The sequence below is a fragment of the Trachypithecus francoisi genome, unplaced genomic scaffold (genome assembly GCF_009764315.1).
Source record: "Trachypithecus francoisi isolate TF-2019V2 unplaced genomic scaffold, Tfra_2.0 Lachesis_group5, whole genome shotgun sequence".
NCBI classification, from domain to species: domain Eukaryota; kingdom Metazoa; phylum Chordata; class Mammalia; order Primates; family Cercopithecidae; genus Trachypithecus; species Trachypithecus francoisi.
The window spans coordinates 102484492-102511980 of NW_022681470.1; the positions used below are offsets into that span (position 1 = coordinate 102484492).

The 27489-nt window shown below is 41.3% G+C and overlaps 1 protein-coding gene across 5 annotated transcripts; it reads right to left on the bottom strand.

Annotated features, from left to right (window-relative positions):
* Positions 1 to 880: 880 nt before the first annotated feature.
* On the bottom strand, positions 881 to 27313 carry HAO2 (hydroxyacid oxidase 2). 5 transcript variants are annotated; one of them, XM_033197645.1, is made up of 8 exons: positions 27192 to 27313; positions 14850 to 14988; positions 13000 to 13151; positions 11029 to 11306; positions 9247 to 9456; positions 3087 to 3245; positions 2666 to 2735; positions 881 to 1178 (listed from the first exon to the last, which is right to left on the bottom strand). In XM_033197645.1, exons 1-8 carry the CDS (start codon positions 27202 to 27204, stop codon positions 934 to 936), a joined length of 1266 nt encoding a protein of 421 aa, XP_033053536.1. In that variant the 5' UTR covers positions 27205 to 27313; the 3' UTR covers positions 881 to 933. The 5 variants fall into 5 exon arrangements, with proteins under 5 accessions (XP_033053536.1, XP_033053539.1, XP_033053535.1 ...); XM_033197648.1 differs by having other exon boundaries at positions 881 to 1227; XM_033197644.1 differs by lacking the exon at positions 27192 to 27313 and adding an exon at positions 15344 to 15555.
* Between the last annotated feature and the right edge of the window lie 176 nt (positions 27314 to 27489).

Below are 27489 nucleotides of genomic sequence, written 5' to 3' on the forward strand. Positions count from 1 at the left end.
GTCTCAGGAGGTTTTGTTCTGATAGGTCATTTATATATTTTCCAACTCTCCTTTATCTATCCCTTCATCCTTCCATCCATCCATCAGAGAAATGTTCACTGAGATGTTCCTATATGCCAAGTCCAGAATAAAGCAGAGTTTCTTGTTTGGAGTCATTCATAGTCTATTTGTGGAGAGAGACATGCAAATAAAGAAATATGACAGGGTGTAATAAGGGTTGTAATACTGGAATGTGCAAAGTACAATAGGAAGGACAGAGCAAATAGCCTGGGTTAATATTCAGTGATAGTTGAAAGTTGAACAATACCTTGAAAAGTTAATAGGAATTTTCCAAGCAATAAATATATATATATATACACTCATACGTAATGAGTGTATATAGATATATATATACTCATTAAGTATGAGTATATATACATACACTCATTACGTATGAGTATATATATATACACTCAGTAAGTATGAGTATATATACATACACTCATTATGAGTGTATATATATATGAGTATATATATATACACTCATTAACTATGTGCTAACCATTGTGTTATGAACTTCAAATACATCATCGTACTCAAACTTTTTCCCAACCTACTGACTGAGGGAGTATAATCCCCATTTTACAGACCAGGACTCAGAAACACAGAGAGATCAGAAAACTTGCCCAAGTCACATAGCTTGCGTTAGTCTTGACTGTCAAATCCGTATCTGTGTGGCTCCAAAGCCTACGTCCTTAACTATTTCCCTATTTCTTTAGATAGGAGTATGTTTTTGTCGGGAAAATGCCTTGTATACACAGCTCCTCTGTCCAGAGTACAAAGTTAAATAGTCATTTCATAGAGTTGCATAGAGTATGCAAAAAATATAACCCACAAGTGGTTCCAGTCATTAATGATCTGTCCTTTTGAGATCTTTTATTTCAGAGGAAGATTTTAGGCAAGAAAGCAACATATAATAGTCAGTGATACAAAGAAGGGTATGGAACATTTGGGGAACACAGGGCTTTGGAGGGCCTGAAGCACAGGGGTGGAGGGATTGGAAATATGGGAAATATGGGACATGAGCCTCCAGACAGGATGGGGTCCAGGCAGGACAGCATCACACACCATGCTGTGAGTTTGTGATCCTCCTGTGGGCAACCTCAGCAATCTGGTTATTGGCCTTTTGTTCTTACAGCCTGGAAAATTGGATCAAGTTTCGATTGATCTCAGCAACCGACCGGCAGCCTAAAAGAACAATGTGGTTACAAGCTCATTTCTCTCGCCGGGCGCGGTGGCTCAAGCCTGTAATCCCAGCACTTTGGGAGGCCGAGACCGGTGGATCACAAGGTCAGGAGATCGAGACCATCCTGGTGAACACAGTGAAACCCCGTCTCTACTAAAAATACAAAAAACTAGCCGGGCGAGGTGGCGGGCGCCTGTAGTCCCAGCTACTTGGGAGGCTGAGACAGGAAAATGGCGAGAACCCGGGAGGCGGAGCTTGCAGTGAGCTGAGATCCGGCCACTGCACTCCAGCCTGGGCGACAGAGCAAGACTCCACCTCAAAAAAACAAAAACAAACAAAAACAAACAAACAAAAAAAAAACAAGCTCATTTCTCTCAAATACCAGCAATTCGCCTCATCATGGGTACGGGGTGATGAAGGGGAACAAGTCTGACTTGATCTTTGTGCTCACTCTTATAAATGGTTTACATACAGAATGAATAATGTAATTCTGTTTGCATTGGGAATTATTCTGTGAACCTGAGCCCATGTCATCTCTGAACACAGCTATGTCAAAATGTCAGGGTAAACATGTAAAAACCCTATTTTAGCATTTTCTAAATCAACTTTTGTGTGCAATAGATGTCTTTGATCTTTATCTTGGTTTTGATAAGGCTCAGGGATATAGGAAGTATCTGTTAGGGAGGAATATGACACACAGATATCAAAAGAGATGGGGTGAGTATTCCACGTAACAATTGCCTTCTAAAGGAAAGTTCTGTCAAAGGAAAAGACTCTTCTTTAGAAGAAGATATTAATTAATATGTAAAATTATGACTGTAGCTCAGATTGGACATAAGGATTGAAGAGAGTAACTCCAGATAACTAAAGGGAGGGAGAAAGAGAAGCTGGCATGATGTTATGGGGCTGGGGAGTTGTGGGCTTGAGTAGGCAATGAGAAGTCCCTGGTCATAAGAAGGCTGAAAGAATTCAATAACAGGCTGCATAATGTTTAACTGGGAGTTCTTTCCATATTTATGATGTATGCACCATAACTGTGGCAAAATGTATTATTCACAAAAATATATGAATGAGAGGGTCTTTTCCTAGAAATAGAAGCATAGAAAGAGTTGAGTTTCATGCCTGGGTTGATTGGAGTGGACAGAAGCAGCAGGCATGGGATATGTCAACAGTCCATAAATAGAATGAATTCAACAGAAGCAAGAATTCAGAGCCAGAGGTGACACTCCCCAGAACTGACAGTGATCTTGAGGAGAGCTCTGGTTTCCACTGGGCAGAGAATACTGCTTAATCTTTGTCTTTAATGTTGCCTGCCTGTCCTATGTTTTGGACAGCTACCATGTCAGGAAAGGGTCAGCTAGAGGGAAGGACTGCTATTCCTATTCTTTAGCCATCCTGCTTTAAGTTCCAAATCAGGGGAAAAAAATGTTTTTAACTTACCTGTAAGGGCCATGGAAGTGTGGAACTCATTTGTTAAAATGTTCAAAACTTCCTTAACACCATGTTCACCCTGCTCCCGAGGCAGACAGACAGAGACACAAAGAGACATAAAGGAACATTCTGACCATCCACTGAATATAAATTCTAGATGTAGTCAGAGCTATGATGGGAAAGATGGGAAATATCTGTGAAGTAAGAATTACCTTGGGAATAAAGGAAAGGACAGAGACAAAGATAGGGGATGAGAGCTATTGAACATTTTGCAATAGGCTTCAGAGGAAGCATGGAGATGCAGCTTAGGTGTAACTATCCTTTAGGAATCATTTTGAAAAGGGCTAAGCTTGGAAAATGAACCACAGGAAAGCACAGAAATGAATGAGAAGCTCTGTATCTTCTTGCTGGTTCGCTTTGCCACTCTCACCTTGTAGGCAAGACCCCATAGGATTGGTCTCCCAAGAAAAATGCACCTAGCCCCAAGGGCCAGAGCCTTCAGCACATCATTGCCAGTTCGGACCCCGCCATCAAGGTAGACTTCAATTTTCCCCTTTACAGCAGCCACCACTTCTGTCAAAGCATCAATCTGAAAAGGAGATACACATGGCCTGGAGGGCTTTCTATTTTGACTCTCAGACTTGGTCTTCCTGGCATACGAACAGGCAAATCAAGGTGAGGAGATGCCCTTGACAATTTCTTCCCCTCCCATGCTTGAGGCTGCCGGTGCTGTTCAACTGCAGCGGCAGTCACATTCCTGAGGCCCTCCTGCCTTGACTTTCTGCTTTGACTCCAGTCTAGCTTCTCTCTAACCCCCTTAACTTTCTTACAGATTGGAAGAAGTGCTTGGTTGCTCTTTCCATCCCAAAAGGGGCATTTTCCATTTATAATGTTCACTTTAACTTTCTTCTTTTCAAACAACAGTTTGACTTTTGATTTTCTTCTACTGTCTCTGTTTCTAGGGTGGCAAAAATAGAAAGGCTCTCCACTGTGAAGGCACTAAGTCTTTTTGGCAAGACAAGTATACTCGGCCATGGCCTGCATGTCTGGATTGCAGCCTGACTTGGGAAACTGGGCTGCACACTATTTCTCATGCACCATTTGGCCAACTTGTCCCTGACTCCCTCATGGCGTATCTGAGAAAATGAGATAGGACTAAAGTACAACATGGTAAAACTAAATTTTGAGACTTTGATAGACACAATGAAAACATCTTATCACCTTGGCCTGATTTTTCTAAGGAGCTTTGTCTCTTATGTCGCCTCTTCAATTCCAGGGAGCAGGCCAATAGGCCTTGACCACACAAGGTGCCCCAGGCCAATCTTTGCTTCTAGGCACCTACAAGTCTGTAAAGAGGAGTGACAGCAGGCCCCTTATGGATCAAGGGGGAAGATCCTTGGGGAGGGAGTTCTGGAACTCCCTCGGGGTTCTGTCTGTGCTTCTCTGAGGGATAGCCTGAGAAGAGGAGTCAAAACTGGGACCTATGAGGCCATCTGCTGCCAAAGGAATCCATCAGCATTCTATCTGAATGGGATCCTTTGGCCAAGACTGAACAGCATAAGAAACTAGTGAGGAAATAATTTTCTATAATTTATAGGTGAGGGGGTGGAATTGAATATGTTTGGAACTTACATGTAATAACTAGAGAGAATTCACATTCTAATAAGAGGTATTTTTATAGTCCCAGCATGGTATTATTTGGAATATTTTTATACTGTTGTGAAAGAGGTGGGAACTTCTATGAGAAACTTCGAGATCATCTGATTTCGAACTATAGTATCTGAGTTTTTGGTACCCCCTTAGAGTCTGTGCCTGAGGTCAGTGTCCCACTCCCTGCAGGATGTTGCCAGTGCTATAAAAGGTGAGGATTTTGAGAAAAGTTCCCACCTCTATGAGGTTTCATATCTAACATTGTCCTCGTACTTCCTCCTGGGACCAGGGGAAAGGATAAGTCAGCTGTTGTCCCCAGAAGACTCTAATGAATGTCCTGTTCTGTTCTATTAAAAATTAACTCTAAAGCCTCACTGCACCCTAAGGTGAAATTCACTCCCTGTTTTATTTCACAATTATTATCAACTCCACTGCATAGTATGGCTCACTAGAAGAGTTTGTACGAACATGTTTTTCTTTCACGACATCATAAAAATATTCCAGTTGGGCACAGTGACTCATGCTTATAATCCCAGCACTTTGAGAGGCTGAGGCAGGTGAACCACCTGAGGTCAGGAATTTGAGACCCACCTGGCCAACATGGTGAAACCCCATCTCAACTAAAAATACAAATAGCCAGGCGTGGTGGCCGGTGCCTGTAATCCCAGCTACTTGAGAGGCTGAGGCAGGAGAATTGCTTGAACCTGGGAGGCGGAGGTTGTAGTGAGCTGAGACTGCGTCATTGCCCTCCAGCATGGGTGACAAGAGTGAAACTCTAACTCAAAAAAAAAAAAAGAAAAAAAGAAAAAAAAGAAAAAATCCAAATAATGCCACGCTGGGACTATAAAAATGTCTTTTATTTGGACATGAATTCTCTCTTGTTACTAATAGTCACCAAAACTGCATGGTACTGGTATAAAAATAGGCACATAGACCAATGGAACAGAAGAGAGAACCCAGAAATAAACCCAAATACTTACAGCCAACTGATCTTTGGTGAAGCAAACAAAAACATAACGTGGGGAAAAGATACTATATTTAACAAATGGTGCTGGGATAATTGGCTAGCCACATGTAGGAGAATGAAACTGAATCATCATGTCTCACCTTATACAAAAATCAACTCAAGATGGATCAAGGACTTAATTCTAAGATCTGAAACTATTAAAATTCTAGAATATAACAGGAAAAACCCTTCTGGATATTGGCTTAGGCAAGGATTTTATGACCAAGAACCCAAAAGTAAGTACTATAAAAACAAAGATAAATAGCAGGCACTTAATTAAACTAAGGAGCTTTTGTATGGCAAATGAACAGTCTGCAGAGTAAACAGACAACCCACAGAGTGGAAGAAAACCTTCACAATCTATACATCTGACAGAAGTCTAACATCCAGAATCTATGAGGAACTCAAACAACAAGAAAAAAACAAAACAAAAAATCTCATCAAAAAGTGAGCTAAGGACACGAAGAGATAATTCTCAAAAGAAAATATACAAATAGCCAACAAACCTTTGAAAAAGTGCTCAACATCAGTAATGATTAGGGAAATGCAAATCAAAACTATAATGCAATACCTCCTTACTCCTAGAAGAATGGCCATAATCAAAAAATCAAAAAATAATAGATGTTCATGTGGATGCAGTGGACAGGGAACACTTTCACACTGCCGGTGGGAATGTAAGCTAGTACAACTACTATGGAAAACACTGTGGAGATTCCTTATAGAACTAAAAGTAGAACTACCATTTGATCCAGCAATCCCACTACTGGCTATCTACCCAGAGGAAAAGAAGTCATTATATGAAAAATATACTTGCACACATGTTTATAGCAGTAGAATTAACAATTGCAAAAATGTAGAATCAACCCAAATGCCCATCAGTCAATGAGTGGATAAAGAAACTGTGGTATGGGCTGGGTGTGGTGGCTCATGCCTGTAATTCCAGCACTTTGGGAGGCTGAGGCGGGTGGATCACAAGGTCAGGAGATCGAGACCATCCTGGCTAACACAGTGAAACCCCATCTCTACTAAAAATACAAATAATAATAATAATAATAAAATTAGCCGGGTGTGGTGGCAGGTGCCTGTAGTCCCAGCTACTCTGGTGGCTGAGGCAGGAGAATGGCGTGAACCTGGGAGGCGGAGTTTCCAGTGAGCCAAGATTGCGCCACTGCACTCCAGCCTGGGAGACACAGTGAGATTCCATCTCAAAAAAAAAAAAAAAAGAGAAAGAAAAGAAAAGAAACTGTGATGTATATATATATATATATAGAGAGAGAGAGAGAGAGAGAGAGAGATAGATAGATAATGAAATAATACTCAGCCATAATAAGAAGGAATGAATTAATGGCATTTGCAGCAACCTGGATGAGGTTGGAGATTGTTATTCTAAGTGAAGTAACTCAGGAATGGAAAACCAAACATCATATGTTCTCACTCATAAGTGGGAGCTAAGCTATGAGGATGCAAAGGCATAAGAGTGACACAATGTACCTTGGGGACTAAGGGAGAAAGGGTGTGAAGGGGGTGAGGAATAAAAGATTACAAATAGGGTGCAGTGTATACTGCTCAGGTGATGGTTGCACCAAAATCTCACAAATCACCACTAAAGAACTTACTCATGTAACAGATACCACCTGTTCCTTAATAACCTATGGAAGTAAATTAAAAAAAAAAACTCACACAAATGATATTTGAATACAATGTTTTTAAAAACCAAATGACAAACTCTGACCTGTGAGCTGGAAGTTTGTTTTTATAAATAAATAGATCTTGGGCCAGGATTAAGGTGAGGTGAGTGAGGTAGGGTTACACAAGTGTAGAGTCAGGTTTCATCTGAAGCAAAACCCTCACTAGGCTCACAATGATATTGGTGCTGTCTCTGAGTGATGTTGGGCTTGGATGTGAAGCCAAATGGCTTGCGAGAATAACAAGTTGATCAGCAGAATAAGATAGGAGAAATTCTCCTCTCCCTGGCCCCTGCCTTAGCCAATACTCATTCTCTAGTGGGGAAGCACAATGGGAGAATTAGTCTTCCTCTTTCTCTACTCATTACTCAGTTCTTCCAAAGGAACAAGACCAGCTAAGTTGATTAATGAGAGCCTGACACCTATTGTATGATGTATTTTATTAGTTTTCTTTCAAAAGCCTATATTCTACTGTTTGCTGCTTGTTGGTGATGGCTCTTCATTGCCTTCTGTTCCTATTTAGGCATAGTTGGGATGACTCAGGGCATGCCATACTCTTTTGCTTTCTCTGTTTTGCTAAATACTGGATGGCTTGTAGGCATCCTGGCAGGGATTGGGTGAGAGAGCTCAGTGTGTGCTCTGCCCAACCACTTTCTCCTAAGGTTGCAGGTCAACAGAGGGGATGGAAAGTAGGAGGCCCGACCACTTCAGTTCAACTCTTACCAGAGAGCCACAGTGAAGAGTGGCCCCTGCTCTCCATGTGGGCTTGCCATTCCTCTGCCTCTACCAGTTAGAGCTGGTGCAGAGGAGGAGGTGAGTGGCTGGCTCTTAGGCTTCCCAGCATCACGTGCCTTGGAATGTACCAACCAGCTAGTGCAAATTTCTAATTCCTGGAATTTATCTTAAAGAAGTACTTGAGAATGTGCTATGGATTCAATCACTGATGTGTTGTTTAAAATAGGCAAAGATTAGAGGCAATACAGATGTTCTCCAATGGATGTCGGTTATATAGTTGTCTGTTCATACTACATACCATTAAAAATAAGAGGAGCATATATACTGAAACAAAAAGTTGCTCTTAATATAATGCTAAGTAAAAGAAAAATATAACAAAATAGTATTTATACTTTTCTTAAACACAAAAAGTTGTATTTGCATTAAGAAGATGTTAACAATGACCAAAATATTGATGTTAGTGATAGTGATAAAATTAGTGTTAATTGGGCCAGGCACGGTGGCTCAAGCCTGTAATCCCAGCACTTCGGGAGGCTGAGATGAGTGGATCACGAGGTCAGGAGATCAAGACCATCGTGGCTAACCCGGTGGAACCTCGTCTCTACTAAAAAATACAAAAAACTAGCTGGGCGTGGTGGCGGGCGCCTGTAGTCTCAGCTACTTGGGAGGCTGAGGCAGGAGAATGGCATAAACCCGGGAGGCGGAGCTTGCAGTGAGCTGAGATCCGGCCACCGCACTCCAGCCTGGGTGACAGAGCGAGACACCGTCTCAAAAAAAAAAAAAAAATTAGTGTTAATTTTTATCTTTTGCTTATGCATATTTTCTAATGTATCTGCAGTGAACATGTTTTATTTATGTAAGTGTCAATGAAACTGAAGAGGAAAAAAATCTCATTTCTCTTTCTTAAAACAAGTCAAGCAGCAACAGAACATTTGAAAAAATATAACTCAATGAAAACAAATCAACAACAAATTCCCACGTAAAGATTCTTTCCCTGCCTTCCTTTCCCTCACTTTCTTGCCCTCAAACTTCATCTATAATGGACATAAGTTTATGAGTTAAGGGAAAAAATTATGGACTTTTGTAGATTTTAGCAAAAGACTCATTAGGGTGTTTTTAGAGTTTTGCCATGAAAGGTGTTTACTTTAGAACATCTGTCTAATGAAATTCCATATTAACTATTTATTATCTATGTGAACTAAAGACAAGTTACTTAACATCACTAAACTACAGAATCCCCATTGGCAAAACAGGGATAATACCCATCTTGCAGCATTGGCATGAGACTTAGAGATGCTATATGTAAAGTTTGAAAAAACAGCCTAGCACACAGTAGTCTACTACTAATAATTAACAGTCCTTAAAATTCACAGCTACATACCAACACATGTGGTATGGAGGAGTGAAATATGCTCAGATTGCACAGAGTCCCTTGATGTGGACACACTCACGCATACACACACAGCACTCACAAACACACCCTTCTCGGAAGTAATGGAAGTAATCCTACTTACTGAAGCGAGAACCTCATCAAGCTGCCTCCCACCATGGTTGGAAACAATGATGCCCTGGACCTTGTGCTTCACAGCTAACTCTGCATCCTCTTTTGTCAGAATCCCTTTAAGGATGATGGGCAATCGAGTTATGCTCTGAAACCAGGAGAGATCATTCCAGCAGAGAGAAGTGCTGATAGGAGTCATCTGGAAATAAGGTATTGAATTTCCCTATAGGAAATAAAAAGGGAACTTAGTCCTGAACTCTCACAAGGATATTTGATGCATTCCAAAGATGAGACACATTTGGAGAGCTGCCATTTATAAACTGGAAGGAAGAAGAACAGTGCTGGGCATGGTGGCTCTTGCCTGTAATCCCAGCACTTTGTGGGGCTGAGGTGGAAGGATCTCTCTTGAGCCCAGGAGTTTGAGACCAGCATGGGCAACACAGAGAGACCCTGCTTCTGCTCCTCTAAAAAAAAAAAATAGTGGTGCATGCCTGTAGTCCCAGCTACTCGGGAGGCTAAAGTGGGAGGATCACTTGGGCTCGGGAGCTCTAGACTGCAGTGAGTAGTGATGGCGCCACCACATACTAGCCTGGCCGATAGAGTGAGACCTTGTCTCAAAAACAAACAAACAAACAAACAAACAACAAAGAAACAAAAAGAAAAAGGAGCAACAACACCCAACAATATTTCTAGCTCCTTTTTCTAACAAAATTAGTATAAAAGAATTTCTACTTCAATTGCTTATCATTGACCATGAATCATGTTGCTGCTCAATAATTGTGCTAGGATCTGGTGACAAAAAGACAAATAAGACAAAGTTTCTACTTTAAAAAAATTCAGAGTTTAGTATATGAGATGGATAAGCAAAAGCATTTATAGGTCAATGTGATATGTTATGGTTGAGACATACCCAGGATAAGAACTAAGCAATACCAAATCAGTTATTACCCAATATTTACTCTTGGCTCACCATGTACATCAAATATTTATAAATCTCAATGTGCTTCCGGAATTTGAATAAGGATTTTGGAGCACCTCAAGGCCAATCTGTGATTAATGAGGACTGTTGAGTTACTTGGCTGGATGTCACAGCTGCCCACTGGGTGAAAAGGCTGGCTTTAGTATCTCTACTATAGCCAGGGATTCCCACTTTATCATGGCTGTCTCTCTCTGAGGTACTCCTTGCCATTTAATTGCAGGATTTTAATGGGGAAGGTGCCCTTTGTAGTCACCTAGTTCAGAAATTACAAACAAATGTGCTATAACATCCTGGTGCTCCACAAATGAGTTCTATGTGTGCAGAGATATTGATTACTCAGTTTCAAGGCAGTAGGATAGAACCTGGCCTGTCTAGACTGTCTGGCCAGTCACCTTGGCCATGAACATCCCCTTTGGAGAGTCAGTTTGTCTACGTATGCCAACCAAAATTAGCATTTTCTGAGTGTGTCATAAAGTAGAAAATGTTAGATGAACTTTTTTAGTTTACTCCCTTGTTCACTTGAAAATCTTTTCCATGGCTTTCCTATTTCTCAGCATCCAGCTCTGGTCAGAACACTTCTGGTGACAGGTTGGGCAGCTCCAAGGGTGAGAACATTTGGTCTTATAGTCTGCTTGTCTGGAAACTCTAAGGTGCAGGAACCATATCTGCTTTTTCGAACTGCTGTATCACCAGTGTCTGGCACAGAGCAGGCATTCAATAACAGGTTGTGGAAAGAAAGAATGGAGGAAAGGAGAAAAGAGGGAAGGAAATTTGCCTCCTGTAATGTCTGTCCATTGCATTTGGTATCTTTCCTACCTTTTTAGGTGATTGAAGATCTGTTAGTGTTAAGTTCTTCCTCAATTGGTTTCGAATGTCATGTCGCCTATTGCCACATACAGGTGCATCCAAAGTAATTACCAAAGCTTTGAAACCTAGGGATTCTACCCTCTGGATCAACTGTTTGTTCAGCTGCAGGTCTGGATGCACATAGAGTTGGAACCATCGGAGGCCTTCGGGAGCTGCAATAACAATGTCTTCAAGGCTACAGCTGGCAAATGTGCTGGTGATGTAGCAGATACCAGCTGCTTGGGCAGCTGCAAAGCAAAGGACATGACTCAGGCTGGAGGGCAGAGGCCTCTGGACTAGGCTAAAAAGCCTTGGGAGTCTGTGTAGCCTCTGGCCATCTTGCCCCATGAATGCAGATAAAACTTAATTTCATTCTGCTTCCTTGTAAGAAAGGGATGGAAGGCAATTTGATGAGACTGAGAGACCTAAAGCTGTTTGGGTTCTCCTCTGTATAACCTGTCTTACAAACCCTCTACTCGATAACAAAATATTTCCAGCTAAAGATGTCATGCAATCTCCAGAATCATGCTGGTTGTGTTATAGCCTTCAAACAGGAAACTGGGCTTTTTATGAACTCCTTAATGAAGCAGAAGAGAATTAGAGAGGACAGAGGACGAGGGAATGTAATTCCAGTGGAGAATCCTGAACTTCATGGTGGAAAAAGCATAACATATGAAATTAGAAGAACGTTAGTTCTACTCCTTCTTTGCTGTGTGGCCTTGAGTCTCTCATTTTCTTTATCTGTAAAATGGGGAAAAATAATACATCTCTTTAGGGTTGTTGGGAGACTGAATAAGATACTAGCTATGGAAGCATTCTTTACATTGCAAAGTGGCGTACTGCATAGATACCAGTGCTAATGAAGTTGATGGTGATGACATTCATACTGCTGCTGCTGACTGGCAGATTTCCCATTTCCTACCCTATTCATTACAATGAAATCTCCAACAGGTTAATGTCACTGTCCCACTATAACTTATGGGCAGAGAATTTGGGCTAGTCAAAAATTAACACTTTCAATTTTTCATGTCAACAGGAGATACCCCATTCTTTCATCCTACCCCTAAACACATTCAACCATGACGACTTAGTAAACTAGTCATATTCATATAGGATATTAATGTTTCAACCTAGCTAGACCTGGTCCCTAAACCCCATCAAGATGGATGTCACATTCAGCTCTAGAATCCTTGAATCCATAGCTTCCTGTATCATGGAGTCAAAGGAAAAGACCTCAGGGAAGCCCTGAGAAATTCACAAAAACAGATGTGACTTAGAGTGAAGATTATGAAGGAGTCCCAAGAGCATTTTCAGCCCCATCTCTCCTTTTCTATTATTATTATTATTATTGGTGGTGGTGGTGGTGGAGGATGTGGGATGAGAATCAGGTTGACTGGGAAGGAGATGTAACCCAACAAGAAAATCTTTGTCAAACAAGATGACAAGGTCAATTGAAGAGAGGGAAAATGGAATATTTGGGCAACAGCAGCTTCCAGGGTCTTGTGTTAGGACCTAATGTCATGATTCTCTCCTCATCCTAAATTCAGAGACTGCCATTCAGCCCTAGTCCTGGCCCATCAGGGGCCAAAGAGAGGCCTAGCCTTGGGGCTGCATTAAGCGTCCCTTTTCCTGCAGATGGTGTGAGCCTGAAGGGCCAGCATCCCTCTTCTAAGGGATGACTTGGTTGGATTTTAGCACCTTCTTATTCATCTTATTCATTAACCCCCCTTGCACTCTAACTATTCTTTATTATGGAAAATGAATGTTTTCTCAATCTTAGGTTACACAAACATAGCTTTAAGCATTCCCTTTCCTGCTTTCCTTAATGTTAACCAGATTGTGTTCCTAAAGCCCTTCTAGAGAGAATCTTGGAGCACTCTGCCACTGCTCTGAGGGATCCCTCCTCTGGGAAGGGAACCTCGAGGTGGGGACGGTTCATACCTCTTGCTGTGCTCATTTCCCCATCAGGCCAGACAAGGCAGTGGAACCCTGTGGGTGCGATGCAAATAGGGGCACTGATCTCCTCCCCTTGGATTGTGGTTCTGGTGTCCACCTCAGACACATCTCTCAGGTACCGGGGACGGAGGCGAATTCTGTGCCAGACAACAAAGAGATCTTCTGTTGGTGTGATGATTCTGCAGCAGGGAGGTGCTGCCTGGGGTGGATCCCCCCTGATTCTTGATACAAGTCTAAACCAGACTGGGTCCTGTGGAACCTTGGTTGGTTCAGTTGGCTGAGAGCTGAGTAACCTGTGTTGATCCAGAAGAAGGCTCATCTCCAGAAAGCCATTCCCAACACCTCATTTCCCATTACCCAACCTTCTCTGAACCACTCTGTGCACACCAAGTCCACACTATACACTATACCTGCTTTGCTCTGTCAGAGGTCTGTGTCTTTGAGCCATGCCTCCCTGACTACACTGCAGCACTTGGATGGTTTGGTTCATCATAACAAAGACTAAAAGGAAAAGAATAGGTAGGAAGAAGTTCCAGGCTCTTTTCCTCTCAGGTTAGGAACAAGTCTCCAGAAAGTAAGAAAAGGCCACTGAACGAGAACAAATCCCAGGGAGTGATTGAGGCTTTTGTGATAAAGGCTAGTTAGTTTGAAGATTTGACTTAAACACTGCTTTAGAAGAAAGTAGGAGAGTTTACAAATAATAAATATGCAAAACACGCTTTTTAGATAAATGTTTACTTAGCCTCAGGAGTCTAAAGTTTTCATTGTTTACACAATATCAGTATTTTTGCACACGAACTTAGAAAAATCTTCTGAAAATTCTAATTGTGCAAATTTGAGTAAGATAACCTCAGTCACTTCATCTGAAGTAGGAATAATAATCCAAATTTCCTAATAGTTTTGTGAAGACAGACTGAAATAAATGATGTAAGGTGCTTAGTATAGTGCTAAGTATGAAAATACAGAACATAGGCTCCCTTTTATACCATTTTTCAGTTTTCTCCTGACCTCTCTATCACAGGAATCAGCAAGCTTTTTCTATAAAGGGCCAGAGAGTAAATATTTTAGGCTTTGTGGGCCATGTGGTCTTTGTCACAAGTATTCAGCACTGCTGTTGAAGTGCAAAAGCAGCCATAAACAATAGTAAATGGCTGAGCATCGATGTGTTAAAATAAAACTTTATTTATGGGCACCAAAATTTGAATTTCATATAATTTTTATGTATTACAAATTATTCTTCTTTTGACTCCCCACCCCCTAGTCATTCAAAAATGAAAAACGATCGTTAGCTCAGGGACCATACAAAAATAAGTGGCGGGTCAGCCTCTGCCTGTGGACTGATGTTGGTTGACCGATGCTCCATCTCCTACTTTTTCAGACCAACTCTTCTCCCCTGACTCAATCTCTTATCTCTAAGACTCCTTGGATCTCTGTATTTTCTCCAAACCTGAGTGTTCTCTCCTGTCTTCCATTTTCTTCTCCAAGCCAGAGTTTAGGAACTCAGGAGATCTAGGCCTCCCAGCAGGCCCATCCTCCCTGACCAGGGAACTGGTCATTCTGAGACTCTTGTTCTATCTTGTCAGGTTGCAGAGTTGCTGAGATGAAGGAGAATGACTTCCTTATGCTAGTTATAAGAGAAATTCTCTCTTTTTCTATCTTCCCATAACCCTCCCCGCCCTGCTTCCAACAAACAAAAACAACAAAAAAATCATCCACATTATTAGGTCTTGAGTGGTCTGTGTTTTCTGGAGGCAGAAACCAGGATTACTACTGTCCAAGGAGCTCTCCACCAGTGCACCTTAACCTAACAATAGACAGGCTGCAGAAGACCAAACCTTTTAAATGCTGCAATGTTTTCATCCCGCGTGACACTGTCGTCAGCTCCACCTTCAATAAAATCCCGAGTTGACTTAGACAGATGCTCTCGTGCGTGTTCCTGAAAGTCTGTCAGACACACCAAGGACATTTCTGGACCTTCCAAGGAGAAAACAAAACCAAACCAAACCCAGTGAGAACGCTTCAGATGCAGAAAAGAAAATGAAGGGAAGCTACGGTATGAAATTGTTTAGATTCAACATTGGTCTCCCTGTATTCTTTATCTTAACGGAGTTATTGCCAAAGCCAGTGATCCCTAAACCAGAAGGCAGAGAGTAATGGTCCACCCCTCCATTCTCCTTTTCCCATTCCCAAATCCTGATTATTTGGCCTTCTGAGTATTTCTCATATTTTCTCCTCTACTCTACACACACCACCTTAGACCTAGTTCAGGCCCCACCACCTCTTAAAACCTCATTAAAAATTTTTTTTTGTAATTATTTTTTTATCTTGCCTTCACATTCACTCCCCATCTTGTCTTCCATCAGCTGCCTGGGATCCGCCTAAAGTTCAAGGTTGATCATGCCTGCCTCTTGCCTTTCAATGTGCCCACATCATGGCATTCCAGCTTTCTAGGCCCTGGCTCTTCACTGCCTCACCAGCTTCATTCCTTGGTGAACTTATGCTACCATCTGAGAGTTCCCAGGAACCTCAGTGTTTGAATTGCTGGGGCCGTGGATTACAGAAAGCGGAGAGAACAAAAGAAAGTTTACTTTGTAATTCTTGGCTGGGTCGCTGAACATGTTGCTTAATATTAGCAGGAGGCTTAAGGGTCACCATCTACCTCTTTGCTATTTTTGCTAATTTGGGGACCTGAGAAACAATGTATGTTGCCTCCATTTATTCCCATCTTCAATTTGAGCCCTTAAACCCAGAGCTTGCTACTTTTGATACAACACCTCTGAAAGAGAAAAGAGGACAGGCTTGGGGGTAATCAATAAATCTCTCCAGTAGAAACAGGGCAGTAGGAACAGCAGCAGCAGCAGAGATGCTGAAGACACTAGCTGCTTTCAGTTACAGCATGTAGAGCTCCTGCATGAGAGGATTCCAGAAGGAAAAACAGAGAAACGTGAAGTTCTAAGCTCCAGCCAACTCCCAGGCAGTTGGCAGCCGTGTGAAAATTAACCAAAGGTTGTGGGTAGAAACTGAATGGCTTTTAAGTCATTATCTAAAGGAAGAGGATAGTTTCCAGTAACTAGGGTTTCAACTAGGAATGGGTTAGTTCCTCTAATGGACAAAGGGGATAAAGAGGCCAGATGAGATGTGAGGTGCTGGGAATCTTGGCTGGAGCAGGGATGGGGCAGAACTTGCTTGAGGATACCTCAAGTCAAGCCAGAATCTGGTCAAGCCGGATTCTGTTGAAGTCAAACAGAGAAGTAGCCCTTAGCACTTACTTAAAGGTCTACGCAGGAAGAAATTATATGACAGACAGGAAACAGAGCCCCCAGGAAGTGCACTGGGCTCTAGATGGAGGCTATGAGGAGTAATCTGGAGCCCAGTCATAGCACTTTTTACAGAAAAAGTACTCTTCCAGTGAGTGAGGAGAGAACATTGAGGTATGGAGTTGAGTCTGACAAAGTACTACAACCATATCTAATTTAGCTCATTCTTACTCCACCCTTCAAAGGGTTAATAAACCTTAGTCAAATGAATTAATCATTGCAAGTAACCAATTATATCACAATTGCTTATTTATATCTCTGTGTGCATAAAAGAATTAACATACCAAGCCTGGGAATGTTATTCTTCCAGAGGTCTACTTGCAAGATTGGACCTTGGTTGGTGTCTGGGAACTTGGATTTCAACAGGGTTCCCAGTGTTCCCTGATAAGAGTACCTCCCTGTGTGTAAACTGTTTGTATAAACAATGTGGTTTATGATGAACATTTGGTTCTCCTCTGGGAGTCTAGAATTTTGGTATGGGCTAGGCAGAGGGTGACCACATGAGCAGCCCCCAACATGAAACTCTGGGCATTGAATCTCTACTGACCTGCTCAGGTAGGTAACATTTTACATGTGACATCACATCTTGTTGCTGGAGGAATTAACTGCATCCTACATGAGTCCACTGGCAGAGGACTCATGGAAGCTCATACCTGGTTTCCTCCAGATTTTGCTGCAAGAGCCATTTTTCCCATTGCTAATTTTGCTTTCAGTAATAAAGCATAGCCTCGACTATTTGTTCTTCCTAATGAAGAACTGAACCTGAGATCCCCAACACACTTTGTATTCCCAGGCATTAGGATAGTACATGGCACTGAGTTGCTGCTTACAAGTGTTCCCTACTTGAATTTAACATTCCCCTGCCTGTCATTTATCTTCATTATTGGATGAGAATTCTCCACCAGGTTTCAACTCCTGATATCTCAATAAATCCACATATCCTATACATTACACACTCATAGAAATGCTGTTCTACACAATTCTAGCATAAAGATTGTGTCTAATCCAGATGAAATATGCTTACAATTATGGCAGAGTCATATGCCTAGAATAGTGTCAATTATGTGATTTGAAAGCTGCTTGGACACAAAGAATCAACCCTAGCATCTTATATATAACAAACACTATTTTATCTCATTTCTATACCTCTTCTAATTTTTCCTTAGACTCTTTTCTATCTACAGCTTTTTCTTAATGTCCCTGTAAAGAAGACAGAGAAGGTATTAGTGGACTGTGAATTTTTGAGTTTTGCATTTAAAGAGACTGAGGCCTCAGAAATAAAATAACTTGTGAAAGATCTGTGATATGGTTTAGCTGTTTCCCCACCCAAATCTCTTCTTGAACTGTAGCTCCCATGATCCCCACATGTCATGGGAGGGGCCTAGTGGGAGGTAATTTAATCATGGGAGTGGATTTTCCAGTGCTGTTCTTGTGAGAGTGAATGAGTCTCATGAGATCTGAAGGGTTTATTTATTTATTTACTTATTATTTATTTTGGGATGGAGTCTCACTCTGTCGCCCAGACTCGAGTGCAGTTTGTTCTAGACTCATGTGTGTTCTGGTAGCTTCTAAAGATAGACATTCTCTATTTTTCAATTTCATGTAAAGAACAAAATAGTTGGTTCTCATAAATTGCTTGTTATATTTAAGAGCATTTTGTAGGTTTAAAAATACAATTATGCATTTTTTTCTTTTTTATAATGTATGTAAAGCTTAGTATGGTCTCGGCTCACTGTAATTTCTGTCTCCCCAGTTCAAGCAATTCTTCTGCCTCAGCCTCCCGAGTAGCTGGGATTATAGGCATGTACCACCACACCCAGCTCATTTTTGTATTTTTAGTAGAAACAGGGTTTCATCATGTTGGCCAAGCTGTTCTCAAACTCCTGACCTCAGGTGATCCACCCACTTTGGCCTCCCAAAGTGCTGGGATTACAGCCATGAGCCACCATGCCTGGCAGATCTGATGGTTTTATAAAGGGCAGTTCCCTGCATGTGCTCTCTTACCTGCTGCCACTTAAAACATATCTTTGCTCCTCCTTCACCTTTCACCATGATTGTGAGGCTTCCCCAACCATGTGGAACTGGGAGTCCATTAAACATGTTTTTCTTTATAAATTATCCAGTCTCAAGAATTTCTTTTACAGTATGCAAATGGACTAATACAGTAAGTTGGTACCTGGTAGTGGGACGCTGCTATAAAGATATCCGAAAATGTGGAAGTGACTTTGGAACTGAATAATAGGCAGAGGTTGGAACAGTTTGGAGGGCTTAAAATAAGACAGGAAGATGTGGGAAGGTTTGGAACTTCCTAGAGACTTCTTGAATGGCTTTGACTAAAATTTTGATAGTAATATGGACAATGAAGTCCAGGCTGAGGTGGTCTCAAATGGAGATGGGGAACTTGTTGGCAACTAGAATGATGGTGACTCTTGCTATGTTTTAGCAAAGAGACTGGCAGTATTCTGCCCCTTCTCTAGAGATCTGTGGAACTTTGAGCTTGAGAAAGATGATTTAGGGTATCTGGTAGAAGAAATTTCTAAGCAGCAAAGCATTCAAGAAGTGACTTGGGGGCTGTAAAAAGCGTTCAGTTTTATGTATTCACAAATATATGGTTTAGAATTGGAACTTATTTTTAAAAGGGGAACAGAGCATAATAAAAGTCTGGAAAATTTGCAACCTGATGATTTGGTGATAGAAAAGCAAAACCAATTTTCTAAGGAGAAATTCAAGCCGGCTGCAGAAATGTGCATACATAATGAGGAAACAAATGTTAATTGCCAAGACAATGGGGAAAATGTCTCCAGGGCACATCAGACATCTTCACTGCAGACCCTCCCATCATAGGACTGGAGGCCTAGGGTGCAAGGCACCAGGGCCTTGCTGCTTTGTGCAGTCTCAGGACTGGGTGCCGTGTTCCAGCAGTGGCTAAAACCCAAAGTACAGCTCAGATTGTAGTTTCAGAGGGTGCAAGCCCCAAAGCTTGGCAGCTTCCACATGGTGTTGGGCCTGTGGATGTGCAGAAGACAAGAACTGAGGTTTGCGAAGCTTTCCTAAATTTCAGAGGATGTATAGAAGCATTTGGATGTCTAGGCAGAAATCTGCTTAAAGCAGAGCCCTCATGGAGAACCTCTGCTAGGGCAGTGCAGGAGCAAAATGTAGGGTTGGAGCCTTCATACAGAATCCCCATTGGGAAAAAAAAAAAAAAAAAAAGAATCCCCATTGGGGCACTGCCTAGTGGGAGCTCTGAGAAGACGGCCATCATCCTCCAGACTCCAGAATTGTAGATACACTGACAACTTGCACTATGCACCTGGAAAAGCCACAGACACTCAACACTAGCCTGTGAAAGCAGCCAGAAGAGAGGCTGTACCCTGAAAAGCCACAGAAGCAGAGCGGCCCAAGACCATGGGAACCCGCCTCTTGCATCAGTGTGACCTGGATATGAGACATGGAGTCAAAGAGATCATTTTGGAGCTTTAAGATTTGACTGTCCTGCTGGATTTTAGGCTTGCATGGGGCCGTAGCACCTTCAATTTGTCTAATTTCTCCCATTTGGAATGGCTGTATTTACCCAATGCCTATATCCCCATTGTATCCAGGAAGTAACTAACTTGCTTTTGATTTTACAGGCTCATAGGTAAAAGGGACTTGCCTTGTCTCAGATGAGACTTTGGACTGTGAATTTTTGAGTTAATGCTGAAATTAGTTATGACTTTGAGGGACTGTTGGGAAGGTATGATTTGTTTTGAAATGTGAGGACATGAGATTTGGGAGGGACCAGGAGTGGAATGATTTGGTTTGGCTGTGTCCCCAACAAAACTTCATCTTGAATTTTAGCTCCCATAATCCACACATGTCACGGGAGGGGCCCGGTGGGAGGTAATTGAATCATGGGGGGTGGGTTTCACCATGCTGTTCTCATGATAGTGAATAAGTCTCATGAGATCCGATAGTCTTATAAAGGGCAATTCCCTTGCACATGCTCTTGCCTGCCACCATGTAAGACATGCCTTTGTTCCTCCTTTGCCTTCTGCCATAATTGTGAGGCCCCTTCAGTTATGTGGAACTGAGACTCCATTAAACCTTTTTTTAATTTATAAATTACCCAGTCTCAGGTATTTCTTCATAGCAGTATGCAAATGAACTAATACAATCAGGTAGTAAGTTATTATGAGAGATGGTTCTGAACTTGTGTGTCCTGGTAGCTTCTAAAGGTAGACTTTCTCTATTTTCAATTTCAGGTAAAGAACAAAATAGTTGGTTCTCATAAATGACTTGTTACATTGAACTTAAGAGAATTTTGTAGGTCGAAAAATACAATTATACATTTTTTAATATAATATATGCAAATCTCTATTATTTTTATTAGAGGTTTAATATAAGGTTTATAATTAAAGAAAAGGATGACTTCATTGTTCAAAGCTTTTCCTAAATTTGGAAATGAAGAAATTAGCATAATATATTTGTATATACTTTATTTCAATTTGATCCCTACCAGCCTAGAAGCCACCAGAAATTAAAGGGAAGATTCAAGTAATCTAATGGTTTTCTTGTATTCTCATTTTATTTTGTCTTCTTGTATTCCCATTTTATTTTGTCTCCATTTCAATGTTGTTTTCTTTTTTCCTTTTATATTCCTACTGCCCAAGAAGAAGAGACCCAGGAGAAAAGAATAAAACTGCAAACTGACCAATTGCCAGCTATTGTTCTAGACACTTTAGCTCATTTTAGCTCCTTGAACCTCTTTAGGCTTTTTGTCTGATAATGAAAACAGTGAGGTACAATTAGCAGACCAGTGACAAGGAGGAGGAAATCTAAGGGCAAGGACATTCAGGAGTACCTGTTGCTAACAATCTGAAGTTCAAACTGCCCTGACTGAGGGAAGGAGGAAGGAAGTAGAGAAGCTGGCAGGCTTTTCAAGGAAGACTTGGCTTTCTTCAATATTGCAATCTGATTTAACACCAGACAGATAACAAGTTGTCTTCCTTTGAAGATTCTGTATGATTCATATGATTCATGTTGGTGTTGCTTTAGGAACTCAGGGTTACCACAGCTTATATTTGTTTGGAAACCCCCTACACAGTCTGTGGGAAATCTCAGTGTGAAAATTGCAGGGTAGGCTGTGGAGATACAACGGGGGAGAAAAGTCAGCCTCTGATGACTCACTTTAAGGTACACTTGCTTGGTGCTATAGGATGGTGTCCTTCCAGAACCTCTGGCCTAATTCTTTAGGAACTTATGCCAAGTTTCCCAATGGAATGTCAGATAATATCAAGGCTACATTTTACGGGCCTAGTTTGAGAGATTAGACTGTTCAAAGTTGGCTGAAAATGCTTTAATCAGTCTTGCCCTCAAGGATAGTGGATACAAAGGATATAGCCATTACCATAGCATTGTCAACAACAGCATTGTCAGGGGAGAGGCTGAAGCTAGAGGAGACCCTGAGAATGAAGAGGTGACGGGAGAGGAGAAGGGTCGCAGAGCTGATGGAGGCTAGGAGAGCCATGTGCAGATGGCAGTGTTGGGTGCAGGGAAGACATGAATCAATGGCATTGGAAAATGCTCCTGTGACTGAGGCAGATGAGCCCCAAGCATGGGGAGGAGAGGGAAGGAAGAAGAATTTGGATACCCAGGAACAGCAGGTCAGCCCTCAGTGTATAAAGGGAACCAAGTGTTTCTAACATTGCAGTGACCTGAGGAATCAAGGATGGCATTTGTATGGGAGTGAGGGTAAAAGGAGCCAGTCCAGTTAAGATGCGGCAAGGATTAATTCCTCGTGGCTGTCAGCCCAGAATCAGCTCTAACTTCTTCTCTGAGCTCTCACACATTGTGAATCAAGGATGCAGGAGCCTTCTGAAACATAATGGCCCTTTTTTGTGTTTTATTCTGATTTGTATAATAATAATCTCTCCTCCTTAGACGGCCACTCCTCACCCATTCTCATTAGCCTTTTTTCCTTTCTACTAATGAAAATTCCCTTCTCGACCTGTAAGCATGTTCTACCATGAGAAGTATGATGCTTGAGTTCTTCAGAACAGCTTCTTTAGTCATGATAGGGGAGTGACTCATATCTTTGCTTTACTCTAGGAGCTTTGTGTGTCATGGATTGAAAGAGTTTTTGAGGTTTGTGGTGGCGGGCACGTTTATGTTAAGGACATGCTCACTCTGAAGCTATAGTGACCTAATTAGGCAATTACCTACCACTGTCCTGCCTCCCACACATCCTGCCTATTGAGGATTGGAAGACTATGAGAACAGTCTTGCTTGATGGAGCCAAGGGGGACCCTAGAGAAACAGAGAGATGTGCACAAGTTTGGTAGCGCAGTTAATAATTGAACCCAGGTCTTCTGTCTCCACATTTAGGGTTCTTTCTGAAATACAATATGACTCTTGCAATTGCTTGTGGATAGCCTGGCAAAACCTAGAATTAGTTTCTCCTTACTTGAGAATTAGCTTCTCAGCACAGACCTAAGATTTCTAGAGATTCAACTCATCTACACTAGATTTTATCATTCCACCTTCACCTCTACTCCTTCTGACCCTGCTTAGTCATGCCAGCAAAAGGAGCCCCACTTGAAGTTGGAGGTATAGAATAAACTTTTGCTTCATCCAGTCAGTGGAGTTGTGCATGTGGCAGCCTGAGAGGCAGGCTGCTTCAAGGGAGATAGTTACTAACACTTATTTGTTATTTGAACAGTGGCAGGCTACATGTCTTCTCTCCAAGTCTCAGTGTCCTCGTTTGAGAAAATATACATTTTTGTATATTTCAGCTTAATCCATGATAGATTTGAAGCCACCTGAAATTAAAAGCTGAGCTGAGGTCCTTCAAGTACTCGTATTCTGTGCTTTCTTGGCCCATAAATACAAGGAGCTATTTAGATTAGTTCATATGAACATTCGAATTCAACATTTACTTCATGGCAATAAAGTATAGAACAGGGAACCAGCACAATATTTAGACATATTTGCCAACACCAAACAGCTGGATGCTCAAGCCTGCCTTTGCTCCTCCTCCCCAGCCTGGAGGGCTTTCTTTTCATGAACTTTTCTGGTCCCATGGCACCACCTTATGGTTTCAGTGAATAACTACTTGACCAATCTTGTCACCATTCCCTTTTACAAGAGGATACGGTCTGTCATGCCACCTGTTTTTCCTGCTGTCAGACCAGGTAATTGAAATCCATTTTACTACATAGATGTGCCTCTTCCTCCTTTCTCAATTTCTCCAAACTATTGAGTGCCTTCTCAGGGAAATCTTTCTCACCCCTTCTTCTCTTTTCCTAATCTCTCCCATCTCCTTTCCTTTTTCATTTGCAAACCAAAAATAATTGTGCTATGTAGTCCCTTGTGTCAAGAAGAACAAAGTGAAACAATTTTGAAGGCACATTAGACCTAGCTAAGAACTTCAAAAACCTTTGAAAGTACCCTCAAAGACATCTTAACATTTCTTACTTACATTTCCACTCAATTCTCTCTTCCTCTAATTAAGCCTGGTTTTCTTCATCAGCTGCATATACAAGAAATTTTTTAAATGATTTATTACACAATTTTCTTAGTTTTCAGTTTTGGTTAATGACCAGCAATACAATAACATTGTTTCACGTTAATTTGCATTGCAAATATGCCAGATCTTCTGCTATTTTGTGAATCAAGTGGGTATTTTCAGTCACCTGGGAATCCAACTGCTATTTTAATAGCATTCTTTCTATGGGAAAATCTGTTCTGAGTTTCAAACAAATGCCCTCCAAGTAGAGTGTTGGAACCCAGCCATGTTGTAAACTGTGTGCTGCCCATAGGGTGTTGAAAATAGTTTAGGGCATACTGGGAGACATTGATCCAAATGTTTATATAGTGTTTTGAAAGATTGAGGATTTTCTTATTATTTCAAACAGTGGAATAATTTGATTATGCAAAGAACCTTGGAGACAGCATGATGGCTCCTTAATCTGAGTAATAATAATGACAACAATATTGCAACCATCTATCAAGTGCTTCATGATGTGCCATGCACTGTGTAAATTGCTTTACATGCATGACTGTTTTAATCCTTGTTGAAATGTTCAACACAAATATTATCATCCCCATTTCACGGGTGAGAAACCTGAAGTTCAGGAGGTTAAAATACTTTGTTCAATATTACATATCTAGTAATGTGTCACGATTCCAGTGGCCTGGCTCTGAAGCACCATAGAAAGAAGAAAATGGGCACAGACAAGTGTGGTTTATGGAATGACAGAGTTGGCACAGACTTTAGAGGATTAAAATGTCATGGACATATGCAACTTTGCTTTCTTCCCTCAAAAAAAATCATAACTCAATCAGAAAAAATCTTCATTATTCAGCAAATCACTAAAAAATAACCTCTTATGTTTAAATCAGTCTTAACAGTCTACAGGGCACTCTTCTATATGCTATTCCATTTGGTGCTTACAACAATCCAGCGGGCATTCAGAGACTTATGTATGAGCCCCATGTTATAGATGAAAATACTAAAGCTCGGAGAATCCATGTGAGTTATCCAAGCTCATGCAACAGAAATGGCGAAGCCTGACCTGGAATCCTTCTGACTTGTTTCCAATGTCTTTGAACTAGTATAGAGTGTTAGCGGTATGAAGGAGATATTTAAGTCTCTGTTCTGAATGGTCAGAGAGCTGCATAAAGTAAGCTTGGTCAATTCCCATAAAATCCAGGCTATTGGGAAAGGAGCTCTATGTGATACTGTGAGATCACTGCCCCTGCCTCTTTATCTGCTCAACAAGGATAGAATGTGCAAAACAGACATCAGCATCCACACAAAGCTCCAAAACAGGCTCTGCCCTCCACTCTGTCCACTAGTGACTTCAGGTCTTACAGGTGTACCTATATCTCACAGTGGCAATCACTGGGTGGTAGCAGGAGGAGAGGAGAAAGACCAGAGCAGTTGGGGATGGAAGAGCCCAGCTATGAAGTGCAGTTTTTCTCTCTTTGCCTTCCTCCTGGCATCTCTGTCTATGGCAACTACCCAGATTGTGTTTCTGAAGGCCATTGTTTTCCATCGATCGACTGTGCCCAAGGAACTATGACTGAGGGAGTCAGTGGAGTAGAGAAGATAGAGTATATCACAAACTTTGGCACTTGGCAAACATAGCCTGAAATCTCAGCTCTATTACTTGCTCACCACGGTTCCGTGCAAAATTTATTTATTAAAGGAGAATGTTAACATCCATCCCATAGAGCCACCATGAGGACTAAGCACTATGGCCCCTTTGAAATTTCTAAAACAGTGCCTTGTATAGACTAGGTTGTCAATAAAGGCAACTCCATGTTCATTATTCCTCCTGTTGATGACATCTGTGATTTCATCTGAGGCTCTGGAAGTGGAAAGCTGCTTCAGGATTTGAGTATTTCTGTCATAGTATAATTTAAACCCTCTGTCAGATTTACTCATTAGTTTACCCAAGAAGGTTTATGGACACACACTCCCAGCCAGGATGGCAGAGGCATATACTGCTCCCCATGTGCTTAACAGTTCCCTGCTGCTTAAATACAGGCACGGCTCTATGTCTAGTTCTTCTGGCCAATGAGCTGGGAGTGGGAATAGCAGGTGTTAATTCTAGGCCAAGGATTGAAGAGCTGGTATGTGACCATCCAGCTTTGTTTCCTCCTCTACAGTGATCCTCCATCCTCAAGAAGACAGAGCTGTAAGAGAAAGGCCACTTGGATTCCCAAAACGCCATTCAGAAAAAAGTAGCCCTGGAGATCAGTTGATATTGTATGAGGGAGGAATAAATATTTATGTGTTACCTCACTAAGTTGTCAAGGTTTATTCTTTAGTATAACATAGCTTAATCTAACATAATATATCAAGGTATTATGCTAAACACTAGAGATTTGGGGGGAAAAGCCTTTATCACATAAGTTTCTGCTCTCAAGAAGCTTACAGTCTAAGAAGACAGATTTTAATAGCTTGTCATTTGATAACTGATACGATGTAGAGTATAACAGAAGTCCCTTTGGTGGGGGAGTTACCTGGAAATTTGGCAATATTCCCACTGCTTCTCAAATGATATACCACAAATGATGCTCCACTCAATCTATTCTAGATAAGCTCCAATTCTCATCTATCTTTAAATTAGGATATTACTATCTGTCTCATAGTGATCTTGTGAGAATTGAAGGATCCTTGCAAAATGCAGAATATAGTAGTAGTTAAGAATAAAAGTTTGGGGATTTTGCTTCCTACTAATGAACTCTCTATTCTGTTCCATTGATCTATTATCTGTCTTTATACCAGTACCTCCCTGTCTTCATTAGTGTTCTTGGCAGTTCTCTCCAGGTTGATCTGTAGATTCAACTTAACACAATCAGAGGCTCTTCATTAGAGGGACTTTGTAATCTATTTGTTCCAAATAAGCTTATTGCTCAAAGGAACTACATTGTTTGAGACACAGTGACTTCTTTGCTTTTCTAGGAGTATAGCCATGTCACTGTTTTCTTTTGCTTGTGTCCAGGAAGCAGTGGTCAAAATACTAAATATATCCCTGAAGGCAATAACCATACCTTTTAGATTTTCAGAACGCTGTCAAGTGAAAACATTTTAATCCATTTTTCCTCCTACAGACACCCACAGATATTCCACCATACAATTCTAAGATTCAACTTCCTAGACTTAACCTTCTCTGTCTGTATCCTCTTTGAAACCAGATCTTCCTTTGCTATGCCCCCGAGTTCCCTAACACCTCTCTCTCTAGGACTGTCTTTGCCAAGGTCCTTGCCTTGCAAACTCACACTTGGCTTCCACGATATCGCCCATTCCCATCCTACCTGGCACTTCATCTCCTTTCTCAATTCTAAGCACACAGAACACACTCAATGACAAACCTGATTCGAACATCTTCCAGTCCTCAGGGAAAGTGGTGTTTAGACACAGTCACTCACAGCCTGGCTCACTGCCGGAGGTGTTAGGAAACACACAACATCACTACCCACAGTTCATGCTAAAGGAGAGGCTGAAGGCTCAAAGTTAATCTTTTAATGAAAACATCCAGCTTGGCAGTAAATAAGCAACTAGGCCTGAGCAAGGTTGACTTTGAAAGAATTTTGCTGGCTTTGCAAATTTACTTCAAAATTAAGTGAAGTTTATTACAAAATTAAACTTCAAAGTGAACAAATGGTTTCT

What these genes read in the sequence shown, in the direction of transcription:
- HAO2 (XM_033197644.1), bottom strand. Translation starts at nt 15,374, where the DNA reads ATGGAAGACAAGATGGGGAGTGAATGTGAAG. An exon ending in AACATTGCAGCATTTAAAAG is followed by an intron (nt 13,152 to 14,849) that starts GTTTGGTCTTCT and finishes TGTCTGGCACAG; the next exon opens with AATTCGCCTCCGTCCCCGGT. An exon ending in CACTTCCATGGCCCTTACAG is followed by an intron (nt 1,179 to 2,665) that starts GTAAGTTAAAAA and finishes CCAATTTTCCAG; the next exon opens with GCTGTAAGAACAAAAGGCCA.